At 34.6% G+C, this 16,120-nt stretch overlaps 3 protein-coding genes across 3 annotated transcripts; 1 reads left to right on the forward strand and 2 right to left on the reverse strand.

Moving 5' to 3' along the window:
* Nucleotides 1-3,378: 3,378 nt before the first annotated feature.
* LOC122599403 (phosphomevalonate kinase, peroxisomal) lies at nucleotides 3,379-9,149 on the forward strand. Its single transcript, XM_043771907.1, has 11 exons — nucleotides 3,379-3,492; nucleotides 3,690-3,729; nucleotides 4,326-4,476; nucleotides 5,141-5,235; nucleotides 5,884-5,993; nucleotides 6,072-6,124; nucleotides 6,247-6,618; nucleotides 7,191-7,295; nucleotides 7,433-7,660; nucleotides 7,744-7,866; nucleotides 8,703-9,149. Exons 2-11 carry the CDS (start codon nucleotides 3,722-3,724, stop codon nucleotides 8,967-8,969), a joined length of 1,512 nt encoding a protein of 503 aa, XP_043627842.1. The 5' UTR covers nucleotides 3,379-3,492; nucleotides 3,690-3,721; the 3' UTR covers nucleotides 8,970-9,149.
* A 214-nt stretch (nucleotides 9,150-9,363) lies between these two features.
* On the reverse strand, nucleotides 9,364-11,357 carry LOC122599402 (pentatricopeptide repeat-containing protein At1g31920). The gene has a single exon (XM_043771906.1). The coding sequence runs from the start codon at nucleotides 11,203-11,205 to the stop codon at nucleotides 9,394-9,396; it is 1,812 nt and encodes a 603-aa protein (XP_043627841.1). The 5' UTR covers nucleotides 11,206-11,357; the 3' UTR covers nucleotides 9,364-9,393.
* A 1,325-nt stretch (nucleotides 11,358-12,682) lies between these two features.
* Nucleotides 12,683-14,448, reverse strand: LOC122599901 (2-(3-amino-3-carboxypropyl)histidine synthase subunit 1). The gene has a single exon (XM_043772508.1). The coding sequence runs from the start codon at nucleotides 14,364-14,366 to the stop codon at nucleotides 12,927-12,929; it is 1,440 nt and encodes a 479-aa protein (XP_043628443.1). The 5' UTR covers nucleotides 14,367-14,448; the 3' UTR covers nucleotides 12,683-12,926.
* Nucleotides 14,449-16,120: the final 1,672 nt, after the last annotated feature.

The raw sequence follows: 16,120 nt of genomic DNA on the forward strand, positions 1-16,120 counted from the left end.
CAGTGATCGAATAAGCAATTGATCGATATTATTCTTACTTATTAGTATCTTGTACATATGAAAGAATATTGACCCATCTAGCTACTTATGGATAGATTGATTTGACTTTCGTTTCATGTTCAACGTATCATACAAGTATAATCGAGAGCAAAACAGTACGCCTTCTTATGCCCGAAAAAAAAAACAAAATGTCTATCATCATCAAATAACCATAGGCGGACCTACATAGAACATAGGGGTAGCCCGGGCTACGGGTCCGCTATATCCATTTAGTGTAATTTTTTTTTTGGAAAATACCCGTCTATGTAACTAAAATGTTATGAATTCGAATTCGAGTCTCATAGTTACAAAAGTTATGAATTCGAATCTCATGAATTGAATATCCTAATTAACGATTTGTAAGTTCAAATGATTACTACGTGTGAATTTCTACACTGATGAATGATGATATATAAGCAATACAAATGTGAAGTCGGATGGACAAAACGAAAGTTTTAATTTGTTGAGAAATGTACATGATTATACGGTATGTCGTAGACACGAGACTAATTAACCCAAGGAAAACCAACAGTTAAGATTAATTCCTCCAACCTTGTGGTAGCTAGATATTCCTACTAGATATGTGAAAGCCAGAAAACCAACATTCAAATCTTTATGATAAGGTAATTATTTTCTTGAAAATAGACTGATTTTTGTTTGGTTTTGTATGTTTGATGGAAAAAAAGTAAATAAAAATCATATACTCAAGGTCCGTTTAAGAACTTAATAAGTCTAATAAAAAAAATTAATTAATTCACCAAGTCAAATAAAAAATGTACTCGTATATGTTTAGACTTAATAAAAAATATATTATAGTATCATGAGAAAGGTGGTAATCACAAACAAGAAAACATTTCTCAAATCTCTTACCATTCAGAGGTACCCAACCGTGGGAGGGAAGTTCCCGACGGAAAACACACTATAACACACGTCCCCACTTAATGGTTAAAAATAATTGGATAAAAAACTCGTTTTATAATTTTTTTTGATTAAACCATTCATATAAATCATTGATTCATGCTACATTAACAATCTCATATACAAATGTTAAAATTATATACTATGACCTAGATATTTAAACGACATATTTATTGTGCACTAACAATTAGTAGATGTGATTTAAGATAGGTGAATTTAATGTAATATTTAGCGAATAAGCAATAAAGTTAAAACGAATGGATGCTTGAAATATATTGCCAAAGTTCTTAGCAAAATTTTGAAGTAAGGTACTTTGGTCATAGAATATACCCGAACTAAAAACAAAAGTATTTATTTAAAATTCTGTCGATAATTTTTCAATATATATCTTAAAGCACACATAAAAAGCATATAATCTACTTTGAAAAGTTTACAACATTTTTTCTAGAAAGTAAAAAAATTGACGAGATTGTTCTCCAAAATTGAGAAACACATTATTTAAATTAACACTTGTAAAAAGGGTTTCAATAATTTATACTATTTTTATTTTTAATCAACGAGCATCGTACCCACGCAATGCGGCGACGAGTCAGCGATAACGGTGGTGGCGACATCTATTGGTGTAAGTAAAAGTATTTGATTTAAAGGGGTTAGTAGATATATTTTCTAATATAATAGACTAATGGTGTAATTTAATATTAAGGGTTGATGGTGATTTAATTCATTAAGAGTATTTTGGTCAATTCACGTGTCTCATTTATGTAAACTTTTAACATAAGGGTAAGGCTGGCATAACAGGTCACACGCAACCTGTTAAGACACGAACATGTTAGGGTGAAACACGAATGCGACATGTCAAAAAATCGTGTCATTTTTTTCAAACACGACACGAAAATTAACAGGTGCACCTGTTAAGACATGTTAAAAGACCTGTTAAGAAACTTGTTAACATATATTTTATAGAATTCTAAACTAATATTTAAAAAAAACCTTAACAATACAAAAATTCTTACAATTCTCAATTATATAGCAATAATAATTCTTACATTACAAAAGTTCATGGACATTTACCTTATAAAAATCATATATCAAATCATAATATCAATTCATAGTATTTTATATATATGTATGATCTTAACAGGTCCGGATCTGTTAAGACACGAATCTTAACAGGTCTTAACAGGTTTGAGTCTGTTAAGACACGAAACTTGTTAAGGTCAAACACAAAACATGTTAAGAACAGATCGTGTCGTGTCGTGTTAACAGGTTTTGTGTCAAAATTGTCAGCCTTACATAGAGGTTATAACTTTTATATAGTAGTATAGATAATTTACAACTTTTAATCCTAAATATTTTATTTATATTTATTGCAAATTTTATTCATCAACTTGATAACTTTTTTTTAAAAATTTCATCATTTAGTTAGTTAAAAAAATTCAACATATAACATATTGTATACCAAAATATATTCCAAAAGATGTAATATAATATTTGTGTTCAATGTTCGACAAGTATATTCTTTTAAATTTATTTTTGCTTACTTTTTTTTTTACATTTAAATTTATATATTTAATAATTTCTCTTATCTGTAAAATACTATAACAATCCGTGTATTTGATACCAGTATAAATCTAAAAAAAAACATAGATTCTACTTTGAAAATCTAAAATGTTCAAAACATTATATTATATTATATTATATATCTTATTAATAGGAAGTGAGGGATGAATAGTAACCGCCTGCGTGGCGAGTTATTATTCGTCTTCGGTGCATTTTAAACTATTATTTGAATTTTGCCATATTGTATCTCGTTTAGATTTTCAACTACGGGTTAGTTATTGGTTTTTTGCACAGTTTTTTCCTCTTGGGTTTCCAACTAACATATTGTAACTTTTTCGTGTCCATGTTATATATACTATTCGGATTTTTATTATATCGCACCCTTTTCAGATTTTTTAACTACACGTTAATTATTGGTTTTTTACACATTTTTTTGTTTGGAGGTTCTAACCAATACATTGCAACTTTTTCGTGACTATATCATGTACCATTATGTACCACTATTTGGTTTTTTTCCACAATTTTCTCCTCTTACAAATAATATACTGACACCAAAGTTTTTAGCTAATATATAAAGTGACATATCATCAGCAACAAACATAGTTACAATATTTAAAACCTCACAACGCTTAGAATAAAGTCAATGTGTTTTTATCTTTTAATAAATATATATTTAAAACAAACTTATAAGTGACTTATATATTTTTTATTTCAATAGTTAAAGATTTATTTTTATTTCAATAGTTGAAGATTTAGTAACCCTTGCAGGAGCCCCGCAATACGGGGCCACATTTTGCTAGTATTAAAGAAGCTCATAGAATTAAACGGATAACCAAACAAACAAGTAACAAAGCCCAACTAACCCATTGGATTCGGGTTCGACCCGTCAAGATTTCTGACCTTTCTGTACAGACTATACCGCCATAGTCAATACCTCTTTTCCCTCACTCCAACCAATCCTTTCTCATAAGCAAGGTAAGTAAATACACCCATTACATCTATATCTATATTTATATATCTATATATTTCTAACCCATTAAATGATCATGTACTGTCACTCAGTCACACAATATTCAAACTAGTCCACTACTGATCATTGTCAAGATTGATAGATTTCGCTTCTTTTATTTATTTATATATATAATAATGAATTAACACTTTACTTGTAACAGCTTTTGGGTATACTCCATTGTTCAAGAAAAATATGGCAGTGTAAGTCTTCTTCTTCAAGCTCTTAAACTTTTTTACTTAAATTGATCCACTATTAACTGATCCTTCGTCCAACACGAAATTTAGAAGTATAAGTAATGTTAACACGACATCGGGCCGATATTCGAACCACTGACTGACTTGTGCTTTTATATCGTATGTCCCTCGTCACTAGACTATCGTAGCAAGACTTAAAAGTTCTGAACTTTAATAATGCACATTGCAATCTTTATTTCCTAGGCCAATCGTATTAATAGTTAAACAGGACATAGGAACTATTTTTCTATGTTTGATACCTGCAAACAGTGGCGAAGGGCCCGAGGAGGTCCCCTCCCACTTTCCGTTCAGTAGTGTAGTTTTATCTGTAATTCGTTTGAAAAATTTTATATGTAGTAAGGCGCTCCTGATTATTTTTTCTTAAAGACTTTCGAGCCCCTGCTAAAATTCCCAAGCTTTGTCACTGCCTGCAAACTTAAACATGTGTATATGGATATTGGATCAAGAAAATGTTTTGTATGATTAATTTTTAAATTAAAGAAAAAAGTGTTGTATTACTTGTTCGTGATTTTTTTTTTTTTTTTTTTTGTATTTTTTATTAGGATTGCATCTGCTCCTGGGAAGGTTTTGATTACAGGAGGTTACTTGGTTTTGGAGAGGCCTAATGCAGGGATTGTTCTAAGTACAAATGCTCGGTTTTATGCGATTGTTAAGCCACTTTATGGTGAGCTAAGACCCGAGTGCTGGCTTTGGGTGTGTTTTCTTTATCTTTCAACTTTGGCGCTTCTTTTGATCAATTAGGAGTTAGATACTTTAGCGCTATTATTACTTAGTTGAGTTATATGATTGTGGTTAGTATGACTAAAAGATTCTGTTTTGTTATTTATAATGTGTCCAGTATTGCCATTTTATGTATATATGAAGTTCTTAATGATCACCAAGTAAAATACTTTTACTTCCCTTAGTTTATATAGCTATAAGTAATAGACGTGATTCAGAGACAATCGATGGTAATAGCTAATAATTGAGAATAGGAAACAAGTTTCTAATGTAGTTTTATCAGCTCCATGTCTTACTTTCATTTGTGTACTAGGATGATGCGGACATGTAAGTCTTTTCTCGTTTAATTTTGATGAACACGAAATTTTGGCTTGGTTAGATATGATGAACAGATGAAGTTGATGTTATATTCAATTTGTTTGGCTTCACGTAAAAGTGGGGAATGTCCACTTTGAAAACCTTAGTTATATAAGTCTTTTATATAACCGTGAATGCTTCTTAGATATTCATCTTAATTTAAGCTTGGTTTCTTTGGTAACTGATAAATGTTTCAATGCAATGAATGTGGGCATTTGGTTCCTGAATAAGTGGCACCCAGCCTGATTATTTATGTTGTCATTCTTGTATCGCATTTCAGTCATGGACGGATCTGAAGTTAACATCTCCTCAAATGGGCAGAGAAACTATTTACAAAATGTCACTAAAGCACTTCACTCTGCAGTGCACTTCAAGGCAAGTATCAATAATATTACCCGAAATGTAACAAGATGTTCTGTCTTGGGTCCTTCATTATTAAAAACGGGGATAGATCTCATGCATTGTTTTTCTAGTTGATTGTAGCTTTATGTAGTCACTACGTTAGATTCTTGATCACCTCTGCTGGACCAAATGGGCGGGTTAGGCACATTGGGTAACGGGTCAATAGAAGTTTGGGTTGAAACAAGGTGCTTATTGGTATGGCGGGGGACAGATTGAGCAGAATAGCATACTCTCTTATTCCTTTCTTTTCCTACAGTTAATGTGTCAAATTGATCAGCAAAAACTATGCTATTACAATAATACTAAATTATTCTGAAATAAGATGGTTTAAGAGATGTTAGCCATAATAAAAACACTTTAGGCAACTTTCAACCTGTTTGATGCAAATGACTTTTTCCCCGTCAGATAATCTTTTGATTTGATCCATTTAACTTGTTAGGCTAACCATAACCTAAATTTGACCCATTTTTAAGTAACTGTGTCAAAATCTCCACCTCTACCCGTCTAAAGCCTGAAAATTTCTACTTGACCAGCAATTTATCGCTCGCCATATTTTACCTTTTAGGCTCATTCTAGCACGCTCTAATGTGTCTATAACGATTGTTAGCTTATATTTTTCAGTGAAACAAGAAACCCTTTTGTTGAATATGCGGTACAATATGCTGTTGCAGCAGCATACGCAACAGCTGATAATGACAGAAAGAATTTACTGCAGAAACTGCTTTTGCAAGGTATCTTTTGTTGGTTTAATTTGTTATTAGAAAAATATCCTTCTCTATTTGATTTCTAAAATGCAATCAGTTGAGCAGGTTTTGATATCACCATTTTAGGCAGCAATGACTTCTATTCTTACCGAAATCAGGTATTGATATTACAATTGTAACCTGCTATAAACCTTTGCTGTCACATTATTTGAAAAAGCATATATTTATTGCATTTCTATTGAATGTGACAGACCTTGTTTTGTTTCCTCTTGTTATATAGATTGAAGCACATGGCCTCCCGTTAACCCCCGAATCATTAGCATCCCTTCTGCCATTTACTTCAATAACCTTAAACTCTGAACAATCAGACGGTCAAAATTCTAAGCCTGAAGTTGCAAAAACTGGATTGGGCTCTTCTGCTGCTATGACCACAGCAGTGGTTGCTGCTTTACTTAATTACCTCGGGGTTGTCAATCTTACCTCTTACAGTGGAGCCCAACATCAAGAAAATTTGGATGTGGTACATATTATAGCCCAAACCGCTCACTGTATGGCGCAAGGAAAAGTTGGCAGTGGGTTCGATGTCAGTTCAGCTGTTTATGGAAGTCATCGCTACATTCGGTTTTCTCCGGAAGTGATTTCTTCTGCTCAGGTTCCCTCTCTATCTTTGTCCTGTTTAGGACGTAAATGCGAATGTTTTGAAAGTTATTGTGTGACATCAATTCATGAGTTTGGTTAATCAACTGTACCAAAGTTGCCTGTAGAAGATTGTGTTCAATTGTTCATTATGTTTTGAACATTATTTAATCAGATGTTTGAGTATTTTGCAAAGTTCTGATTCATTATAGGAAGAAATAGATTAGATGACAAAAGAAGATACATGGAAGATGTATTGTTATGTTAGAGTAAAAGTTTTTTAAAGTAGGCTGTAAAAATGGTAAAAGTAAATATATTAACCTTAAATATACATTTTTGTTGTAGCTGGTATAAGCTGATTATCCTAAAGTGATTAATTGACTGAAAAGTAGTCTGATAATCATAAATTAGTAGAATCTATTTATCACTTTATGCGAGCTTTATAAAGTGATTACTGTGACATACAGGTGTAATAATCAGTCAAATATGCAAACCAAGCACCTATGCTGACTAAATATAGTTAAAGTTATATATACTTTTGGTTTTTAAAATTCGTATACTTTCTTACTTGATTTTTCTGTGCTGTAGAATGCACTCATGGCCCTGCCACTAGAAGAGGTGATTTCGGCTGTCTTGAAGGGCAAATGGGATCATGAGAGAACCAAATTTTCGTTACCGCCTTTAATGAAACTGGTAAATGGTTTGAGTTATTTTAGGGATTATGTTTGCATTCAATTGTTATATTATAACAGCATTAAACTCGGGGATATCAGTTTATACTTTATAGGCTTACAAATATGATAATTAACTTACGCTCTTGCAAATCATAGTTATTAGGTGAACCAGGTACTGGAGGTTCGTCTACTCCATCTATGGTTGGTGCTGTAAAAAATTGGCAAAAGTCTGACCCACAGAAGTCATTAGATACATGGAGACAGCTGTCAGAGGCAAATACAACTCTTGAAGCACAATTAAATCGGCTGAGCAAATTAGCAGAAGAACATTGGGAGACATATAAAGGCGTCATCTACTACTGCAGCATGCACCAATCAGAGAAGGTAGTTCATAAATTATTCTTAAAAGTTGTATCCTTTTTTTCGATTTCTTTCATCTGATCTCAAAAGCCTGGGTTGCATGACAGTGGATAAAGCAACCCAGTGATGCAGTCAGCCAAGAAATTGTAAAAGCGTTATTTGGAGCTAGGGAAGCCATGCTTAACATCAGGTGTTACATGAAGTTGATGGGGTTGGCTGCAGGAATCCCTGTAAGTTCTCTTATCTTAAATTAGTATCTCCCTCCAATAGAAAACATACCATATTCTTTCATCTTTTGCCAAGATGAAATGAGCAAGACACAGAACGGATACATATACTCAGTGTATGAGCACATTCTGTGAAAGAGTAGTTCACTAATATCGTGACACTACTCAATAATCTTTATAGCTACAAAAGAATGCCCTTAGAAGGGCAATTCCATTTGTGACTGGTTGTCCAAAAATTCAAAATCAGCTCTAAATAGCTCTACCTAAACCAACATGTGAAAGTATGTAAGCGTTACGTGTTAGATTCAGAAAATAAACAGAAGTAATGACACACACGCACACGCGCGCGCTCACACACGCACACATATCAACTGGTACCGCCACCATGTGACCACATGGGCCACAGATGAAGGCTGCAAGTCACGGGTTCAAATCTTGTCAAAGGCAAGAGGAGAAACTATATCTTGTGAACCATGTGTGAGAATGGTGACTCACCGGGCATGAGTTCTATGCGGTGTGCGCTTTGGGTACCAAGACAGTACATAGGACAAGAGCGTTCCCACCCATTTACGCCTTTTATATATATATATATATATATATATTTATTTATTTTATGATTGGAATTCCTATAGTAAACCAACAGTGGTTGGCCAAGTTGAATGGGGAAACACATCCAGCCTGTTAAGACCTTTTTGTGAATTGCTTGCGCTCATTGTTCTTTCCTGATCAAAAGTTAAAGCCCATTTCAAGTTGGATCAATTCCCTGGCATTTGTCACACTCCCATTGATCCATGAACTTATTTTAATGGGTTTACGGTATTTTTACGTGTGTTTTACAGATAGAACCTGATTCACAAACTGAGCTTTTGGATGCCACCATGAACATGCCCGGAGTCCTGTTGGCAGGTGTTCCTGGAGCGGGAGGCTTTGATGCAGTATTTGCAGTTACTTTAGGAGATTCAGGCAATGACCTGGCTAAAGCATGGAGCTCACATAATGTTTTGGCCTTGCTGGTTAGAGAAGATCCTCATGGTGTTTTAATAGAGAATTCTGATCCTCGGACCAATCAAATCACCTCAGGTATACATTCAGTTAGGATTGTATGAAATGGCATATGTTATTTAGTCTCTGCATCATAGTTACAATATTGTTTTTAAGAGAAGGATTGGATAACCTTCTTAAATGAGTTCTATTGTTGTATTTTGCCAGAATAATGTTACACAAAGATAAGATAGTTAAGTTACGAATTTGGCATCGAAATAAAGTTAGAATCTTTTGCTATGGCATATTTTGGGCCTGTTTGATACAATACTATGATTTAGTACTGAAAATGGATTGAAAATATGCCAATATGGATGATTCATAGGTTTTGTCTGAACTTGGTCATGAAATAAATGTGACCGTTTGAAAAGTGTTCTGAATCTGAATGACAGACAGTTATCAAATCCCGACAATAGATAACAGCAAATACTTTATGGCTAAAAGTGAATTAGGGAGTAATGAAAGGTAGAAATTTGTAATCGATTACGATTAATCTTTACAAGAGCAAGCTCCATCTTCAAAATGATGAAACCTATTTCTATCTCTAACAATGATTCGTCTTCTGTAGATTGATGAAATCATTTTAGTATAAATATGACAATCCTTGCACATTCTCATGTTTCTAACTATCCTAATTGGTGAATCCTGTGATGTATGTATCAGCCCAAATGCAATTGCCAACTTCTGACTATGTCTACTCAACCGTTCTATTTTTTCTTCTTCATCTACATCAAGCAAAACTTCTGATATATCTGGCATATACCCTTCAAACCTCAGCTGCCATTCCATCTGGTGAATCATATCCGACACCCCTTCACAATGGGCCCACTGTATGTCATTTGATACGAACTTATATACCTTCCTTTTCACTTGAATTAAGCTAAAACCAGGCGTTTTCATCAATCTTTTTTGACCCATTTCTCTTCGGGTCAAAGCTACATTCTCCCATTTTTGAGCTTTTGCATACATATTTGATAGCATCACATAAGGACTGGTAGTTTCTGAGTTCAACTTTAGTAGCTTTTCAGCAACATTTTCCCCTAATTCCAAATCTCGATGAACCCTGCAAGCCCCAAGTAGACAAGACCATAATACATCATTTGCTTCCATTGACATGTTGTTTATGAGGTCAAATGCTTCTTTGACCTTTCCCGCTTTACCCATGAGATCCACCAAACACCCGTAGTGTTGAATTGTAGGCTCGATTCTGTGCTCAACTTTCATCTTCTGGAAAAAGTCGAGACCTTTTTCAACTTGGCTCGTTTGGCTACAAGCAGTCAAGACACCCACATAAACAACTTCATCTGGTTCAAATCCCTTTTCAAGCATTTCTGAGAATATCCTTAGAGCTTCAGTTCCGTAACCGTTGAATGCCAACCCTGAAATCATGACACTGTAAGACCATTGGTTTTTCACCTTCATGCTTTCAAAGACAGCCAACCCATTGACCAGAGATCCACATTTTAGATACATATCTAGTAAAGAAGTCTCTACAATCACATTTAATCCACTTAAATTCCGTATCAAAAACCCGTGTGTAGCCCTCCCTGAATCTAAGGCACCCAAATTGGTACATGAAGACAGGACACTAACTAGCACACTCTCTTCAGCCTTCCAATAACTTTGATTAGTCAAATCTCGAAATAGGCTAAGGCACTCGCTCCACATTTCATTACCAGCATGAGCTGCGATAAGTGCACTCCAGGTAGCCAAACTTTTATCCAAATCATCCATTGTTTCGAAAACAGAACAAGATCGTGCTATTTCACCACACTTTCCATACAGACTTATCAAACTGTTATGCACAAACACATCATCATCAAGTCCATTCTTGAAAACATGCCCATGAAACTGCATTCCTTCTTCAAGCCGACGTAGGCAAGCACACCCTTTGAGAAGTGATGGGTAAGTAAAATTGTTTGGTTTGATTCCCATTTCAAGCATTTGATCATATAACATTATAGCTTCATCTAAATTCATATCTTTGATATGCCCTCTAATCATTGAATTAAAATCAAACAAATTTGGACCGTCGATTTGTTTGAAAATCAAACACGCATAGTCCATGCTGCCCCAATCAGATAAAGCACAAGTTGACACAAGATTACTAGTGCAAAAAGAGCTCCAAACCAAACCATACTTAAGAATTAGACTATGAGATTGCTTAAAATCTTGCATGCTTTTGCATTGTTTCAAAAGTGAGATACATTCTTGTTCTTTTGTAATGAAGTCAAGTGTTTTTCTTTGATGGTGGTCCTCTTGTGGTAAGATTAAGTTGTGGTGGACTGATGTCCCAGCCATCGTATCACTTATACACCATTAATGGTGTATATATGGTTTTATTTGTATGTATATATATGGGGAGAAAAGAGAGATAAAAAGGAATTTTGTTAAGTGTATTGATGGGTATAAAATTTTTTTTTTTTTTCTTTGGGCAAAAGATGGGAATCTAATCCGTGAGTTATGGAGAGGAAGTTTCAGCCAAAGAAAGAAAATATGTATGGGACATTATCATGTAAGATAGTGAATGGATAGGATAATGGTTTTCAATGTGGGCACCTCATGTCTAATGGATAAACAACTCCATTTTGTTTCTATTGTAACACTTCTTACCCCATGTAAAAAAAATATAATCGATCCATTATCGACCTTCTTTGCAAATAGGTAAAATCATTTAATAGTATAGTTAAACAAAAATAGTGTGGGAATTGGACCCCTTATATTCTGTCATTGAGGCGGACCTAGTGACATCGTTTGTTAAATTTTGTAAATGATAAATATTTCCATACAAACTTATAAACTTAAGAATATAACCTTTCAAAAAAGAACAAAAGATACTCGTAAAATTTATGTTGATCAATTCCGGCCATCATTCATGGAGTCTGTGGTTGTGTTACGATGGCCAAACCCAACACTACCGCATAAACCTTCTTCCTTTTCTTTTTGTCTGTGACTGCTTTGCAGTAATTAAACTAAAACTATTATTATGAAGTGAAATGTGTTTGTTTTGTTTTTATCTTTCAAGGAATATGATCTTCGTCCACTTTAAAGAAGTCTTGTTGTCCTACTGGCTACATCATTCACCCCTTCGACAAATTTTCCAACCTTGTGCCAGTATTCTATCTTGCATCGATGAACCAATGGATTCTCCATACTTAAGATGTTTAAATAACGTTTCGAGGCTGTGGTGAGCTCTAGCCTCTAGCGGTTTGTTATTCGCAACATTCAGTATGGGTCATTCTCTATCTGTTATATGTGGTTCTTGGGTCTCGTTCACACATAGAGGTACCAAAATGTATTGTGAATGTTTATCATCTTCCAACCAGGATTAACCCCGATCACACCCATCTGTCAGGATTAGAATGTTGAGGGGTGTGATGAGCGTAGAGCCACCACAAGGTCCACTATATACACATTGACCGGTGTGACAATGCTTTAAATCAACCTTTGTTTGCTTCGAAAACACAGACATGCGCATGGGACTGTCCATGTTCCTCATTTACACTAGAGTCTTCAATGGAAAAAGGAGACTTATTTAGATACCCAAAAAAAACATTGATAGCTAATTTCAGGCTCAGCTATACATGTTTTATTTGCATTTGTAGATGGATAAGGGATTAATTTATAACAATACAAGCTCAAGGTAAAATCACATAGGATATCATTCACAAGTTCATTGAGCTAATCTCAGGCTCAGCCATACATAGTTTTATTGGCATTTGTAAATCAATAAGCAGATTAATGTAATTCACAATACAAGGTAATATCATACAGAATATCGATATCGACTGGGGGATGAATTTTACTACAAAAGGAGATGTACAATAACACTAGTGTCATCCGCAACCATTACAATCCTACATCAATATTCTAAAGCTCGCTAGTAAAGACAAAAAAGTTCAAAATACGAATGCTATATTGAATCACAGTTGCAGAAACAAAAATGGAGGACCAACCTCATAATCGTATCATTTCTTTAGTATTACAATACATTCGGAGAGTTGAAATAAGACTTCAACAACTTATTGTTTCAAGACATTGTTTTTACTTAGCGGGCGTGTTGGCTTCTTAGAGTAACACGAATTCCACTCTCCTCCATCCTGAGAATAATAATCCATCGGATAATCAACATCGTTCTCTTCAACACCTTTCAAACCACCGTCATTATTTCCACAACATTTCTCACTCTTTCTACAACAATCTCCACCATCATTACAACCAGAACTCAAATGCAAATCCGAATCATTTTTACCCGCCGTTTTCTTCTCCCACCAACCAGGAAGATCCCCAAGAGCAATTTCCGCCTCAAAGGTAGTCAACAGCGGCTTAACAAACGCATCCCCCCAATCAATAGACAACCTAGGACACGCAATCTGAATCCAAGCATCAACCGAATCACCAAACAAAGCAATCCTAGTCGGAGACAACTCCGACATCAACACAATCGTCCACGACATCCCTTTCTCCCCCATCTTCTTCTCCAACCTATCAAGTATCCTCGGATTCCCTTGCCTCCCTAACGTCCCCAACACAATCCCCCAATTCTTCGCTTTCCTCGCCTTCATTATCGCGTTCATCCTACACTCTTTCATCCCTTTATGATCATACTCTTCCAAAAACAACTTCCCCATATACGGATCATACCTAAACGCCTTAATCTTAGGGTTCGCTATCATAAACGCTTCTAAATGAAACCTACCGTCCGCTACAAAAACCAAAACACTCTCACTCATATCCTCACCCTTTAACCCCCTCACCGTAGGCGCCGTACATCCTAACACTTCACCAGCCGATAACGGCTTCGTTTGCGGCACCAAAACTCTAAACCCTAACTTTTCTAATTCGGTTTTCGCACCTCTAATCGCGGTACCAAACTGTATAGTTCCAGCAACAATAATACTTTTTTTACTTCTACTTTCACAAATTAAATCACTACCAGAATTTTTATCATCAAAATTATCATCATCTAGATTCAATTTTACGGTTTCTACTAACCGATTAATATCGATTTTTATATCAACAAAAATATATAAACAAGGAATAACGGTATGATCTACCGGAACGAGGCAGCTATGGCCGTAATGAATCAACAGATCGGCGCCAAGCGCGTGAGCTGAAAGGTCATCTACACAACACGCGCCGTACGTGACGTCACCTAACACAAAACAGTTTTCGGCTTCAGTGAAAGTTGTTATGATGTCGGAAATGATTAACGAGTACATTAAAAGGCCTTCAGGGAACTGTAAGGCCACGCGCTTGGCGAAGGTGGATTGGACGCGCCAGATTGATTTGTGGATTTCGAAATTGTAGTTGGATGGAAGTAGAGAGATGGCGGTGGTTAAGGATGGATTGTTGGTTATTGAGTCGGGGATTTGGTTTTTTATGAAACGTTTTGGTTGACGCGGCGGAGTTATGGTGGTTTGTGGTGGTTGTTGGAGGATTTGGAGGTTGGTGGATTCCATTTTTCCGGCGAGTGAGTGTTTGTATGTGTGAGGGTTTTAGGGATTTTAGGTTTAGAGGGATGGAAAGTTAGTAAGTTTTTTTTTTTTTGTCAAGGAGCGTTTGGGAGTGGATTTAATAGATATGAATAAATAAGTTGAAAAGTAATAATAATTCTACGGTTTTTTTTAATAGGGTTTTGCTAATGACAGCCCTTAGGGTTGTCATTAACAATTAATTGGGTGCATAAAAATTTGTACCTTGTTGTTAGGAAAATCAGGGGGTAATTTTTAATATATAATGTACGAGTTTTTAAGCATGTAATAAGTTGTTAGTGACAGCCCTTAGGACTGTCATTATCATTTTCCTTTTTAATAATAGACGTATGTCCGTGGAAATGGAGGTAACGACGACGGTGTGTTGGTGGCGACGACTAATAACGGTGGCGTAGGCGTTGGTTGCGAAGTGGTTATATGATTATTAATGTAAAAGTAATTAATATAAAAGGGTATTGTGGTTAATTTATAGATTGTCATTTTATAGGTTGAGAAATATATGTTGTAAATTATTTTATTAAAATGTATGTCCCGCGATGCGAAGGTCTTGTACTGGCAGAACGGGTGACAAGGTTTACCCCTATTAGTTATCGTTTTTCGGGCGAATTAAAAGAGAATTTTTCCTCTTAATAGATATTGGGTGGGGGTGCTCTTTAACACTTTAATGTGAACCCGGTTAAAATAACATAGTCGAGATTGGATCCGTACATGTGGGTAAAAAAACTAATACTTCATACAATGTGATTATTATTAAGAAATTGCTAACTAGTGCCCTATTTAATACGAGTATTAATTACAATCCAAATAATTTTAAGAAATAATAATAAGTTATTAATTACAATTGATCTCTTTGCTCATTTGAATTTAGGAAACATCTGCAATGAATCTCCATCACCACCATCCTTTGATCCTTATATGAATTTAGCCCGAAAAGGGAAACTCCGGTCCTTGCCATAAATCAAATTGATGTCTTTCCTTTTTTAAATTAAGGAAAGGTTGAAACAAGTCATGTAAATTCTGCTGGCATTCGTTAATGTGTCTTATTTATATTAAAAAAACACTCCTTAATTAATAATACGTACGAAAGATATCGATTGATTGGCGACCAAGCTTTATAAGTCGGCTATAAATATAGATGAAATAGATCCTAATGTTGCATACATAATTCGATCATATCATTCACTTTTATCATCAACCCAATAATATTCCCTTCGATCTTAACATACGAAATCGCATTGATGACTGTGTATACTTACTCACATCTCTTAATACATACCTGCCCATTCCAAAATAGCATTCACTTTTATCATCAACCTAGTTAGCTAATATTTACTTCAATTTGATATATATCTTAATAGTAAAAAGATAAAATGAAAACTTAAAAAATATCGAGAACCATAAAAACTCTTTTCTCATCAATATATATAGGGACAATATTGTAATTTTATAAAATCAATAAATATAATTAATAGTTTAAATAAAAGTTCCCCATAAATATCTCCTAACGGTTTTGTACATTTTACTAGTAACCTATCTTTTTCTTTTTCCAACTATTCTCATCATCATCATTTTTTATTTAAAAACATACGTTCATTTCCTTGATCATTAAATTTGTTTTCTCAAATTAAATTCATTAATTATATTTTCCTTTACTATCATATGTAGGAACGAGAATAATAACTATTTCTATGCCCATTGATTCTTATTAGATCGAAATCATC

Source organism: Erigeron canadensis, chromosome 5 (genome assembly GCF_010389155.1).
Source record: "Erigeron canadensis isolate Cc75 chromosome 5, C_canadensis_v1, whole genome shotgun sequence".
In the NCBI taxonomy this organism is placed as follows: domain Eukaryota; kingdom Viridiplantae; phylum Streptophyta; class Magnoliopsida; order Asterales; family Asteraceae; genus Erigeron; species Erigeron canadensis.

Coding starts and splice junctions, on each gene's coding strand:
- LOC122599403 (XM_043771907.1), top strand. Junction 5,994..6,071: donor GCAGAAACTGCTTTTGCAAG/GTATCTTTTGTT, acceptor TCAGTTGAGCAG/GTTTTGATATCACCATTTTA. Junction 6,619..7,190: donor AAGTGATTTCTTCTGCTCAG/GTTCCCTCTCTA, acceptor TCTGTGCTGTAG/AATGCACTCATGGCCCTGCC.
- LOC122599402 (XM_043771906.1), bottom strand. CDS start 11,205: ATGGCTGGGACATCAGTCCACCACAACTTAATCTTACCACAAGAGGAC.
- LOC122599901 (XM_043772508.1), bottom strand. CDS start 14,366: ATGGAATCCACCAACCTCCAAATCCTCCAACAACCACCACAAACCACC.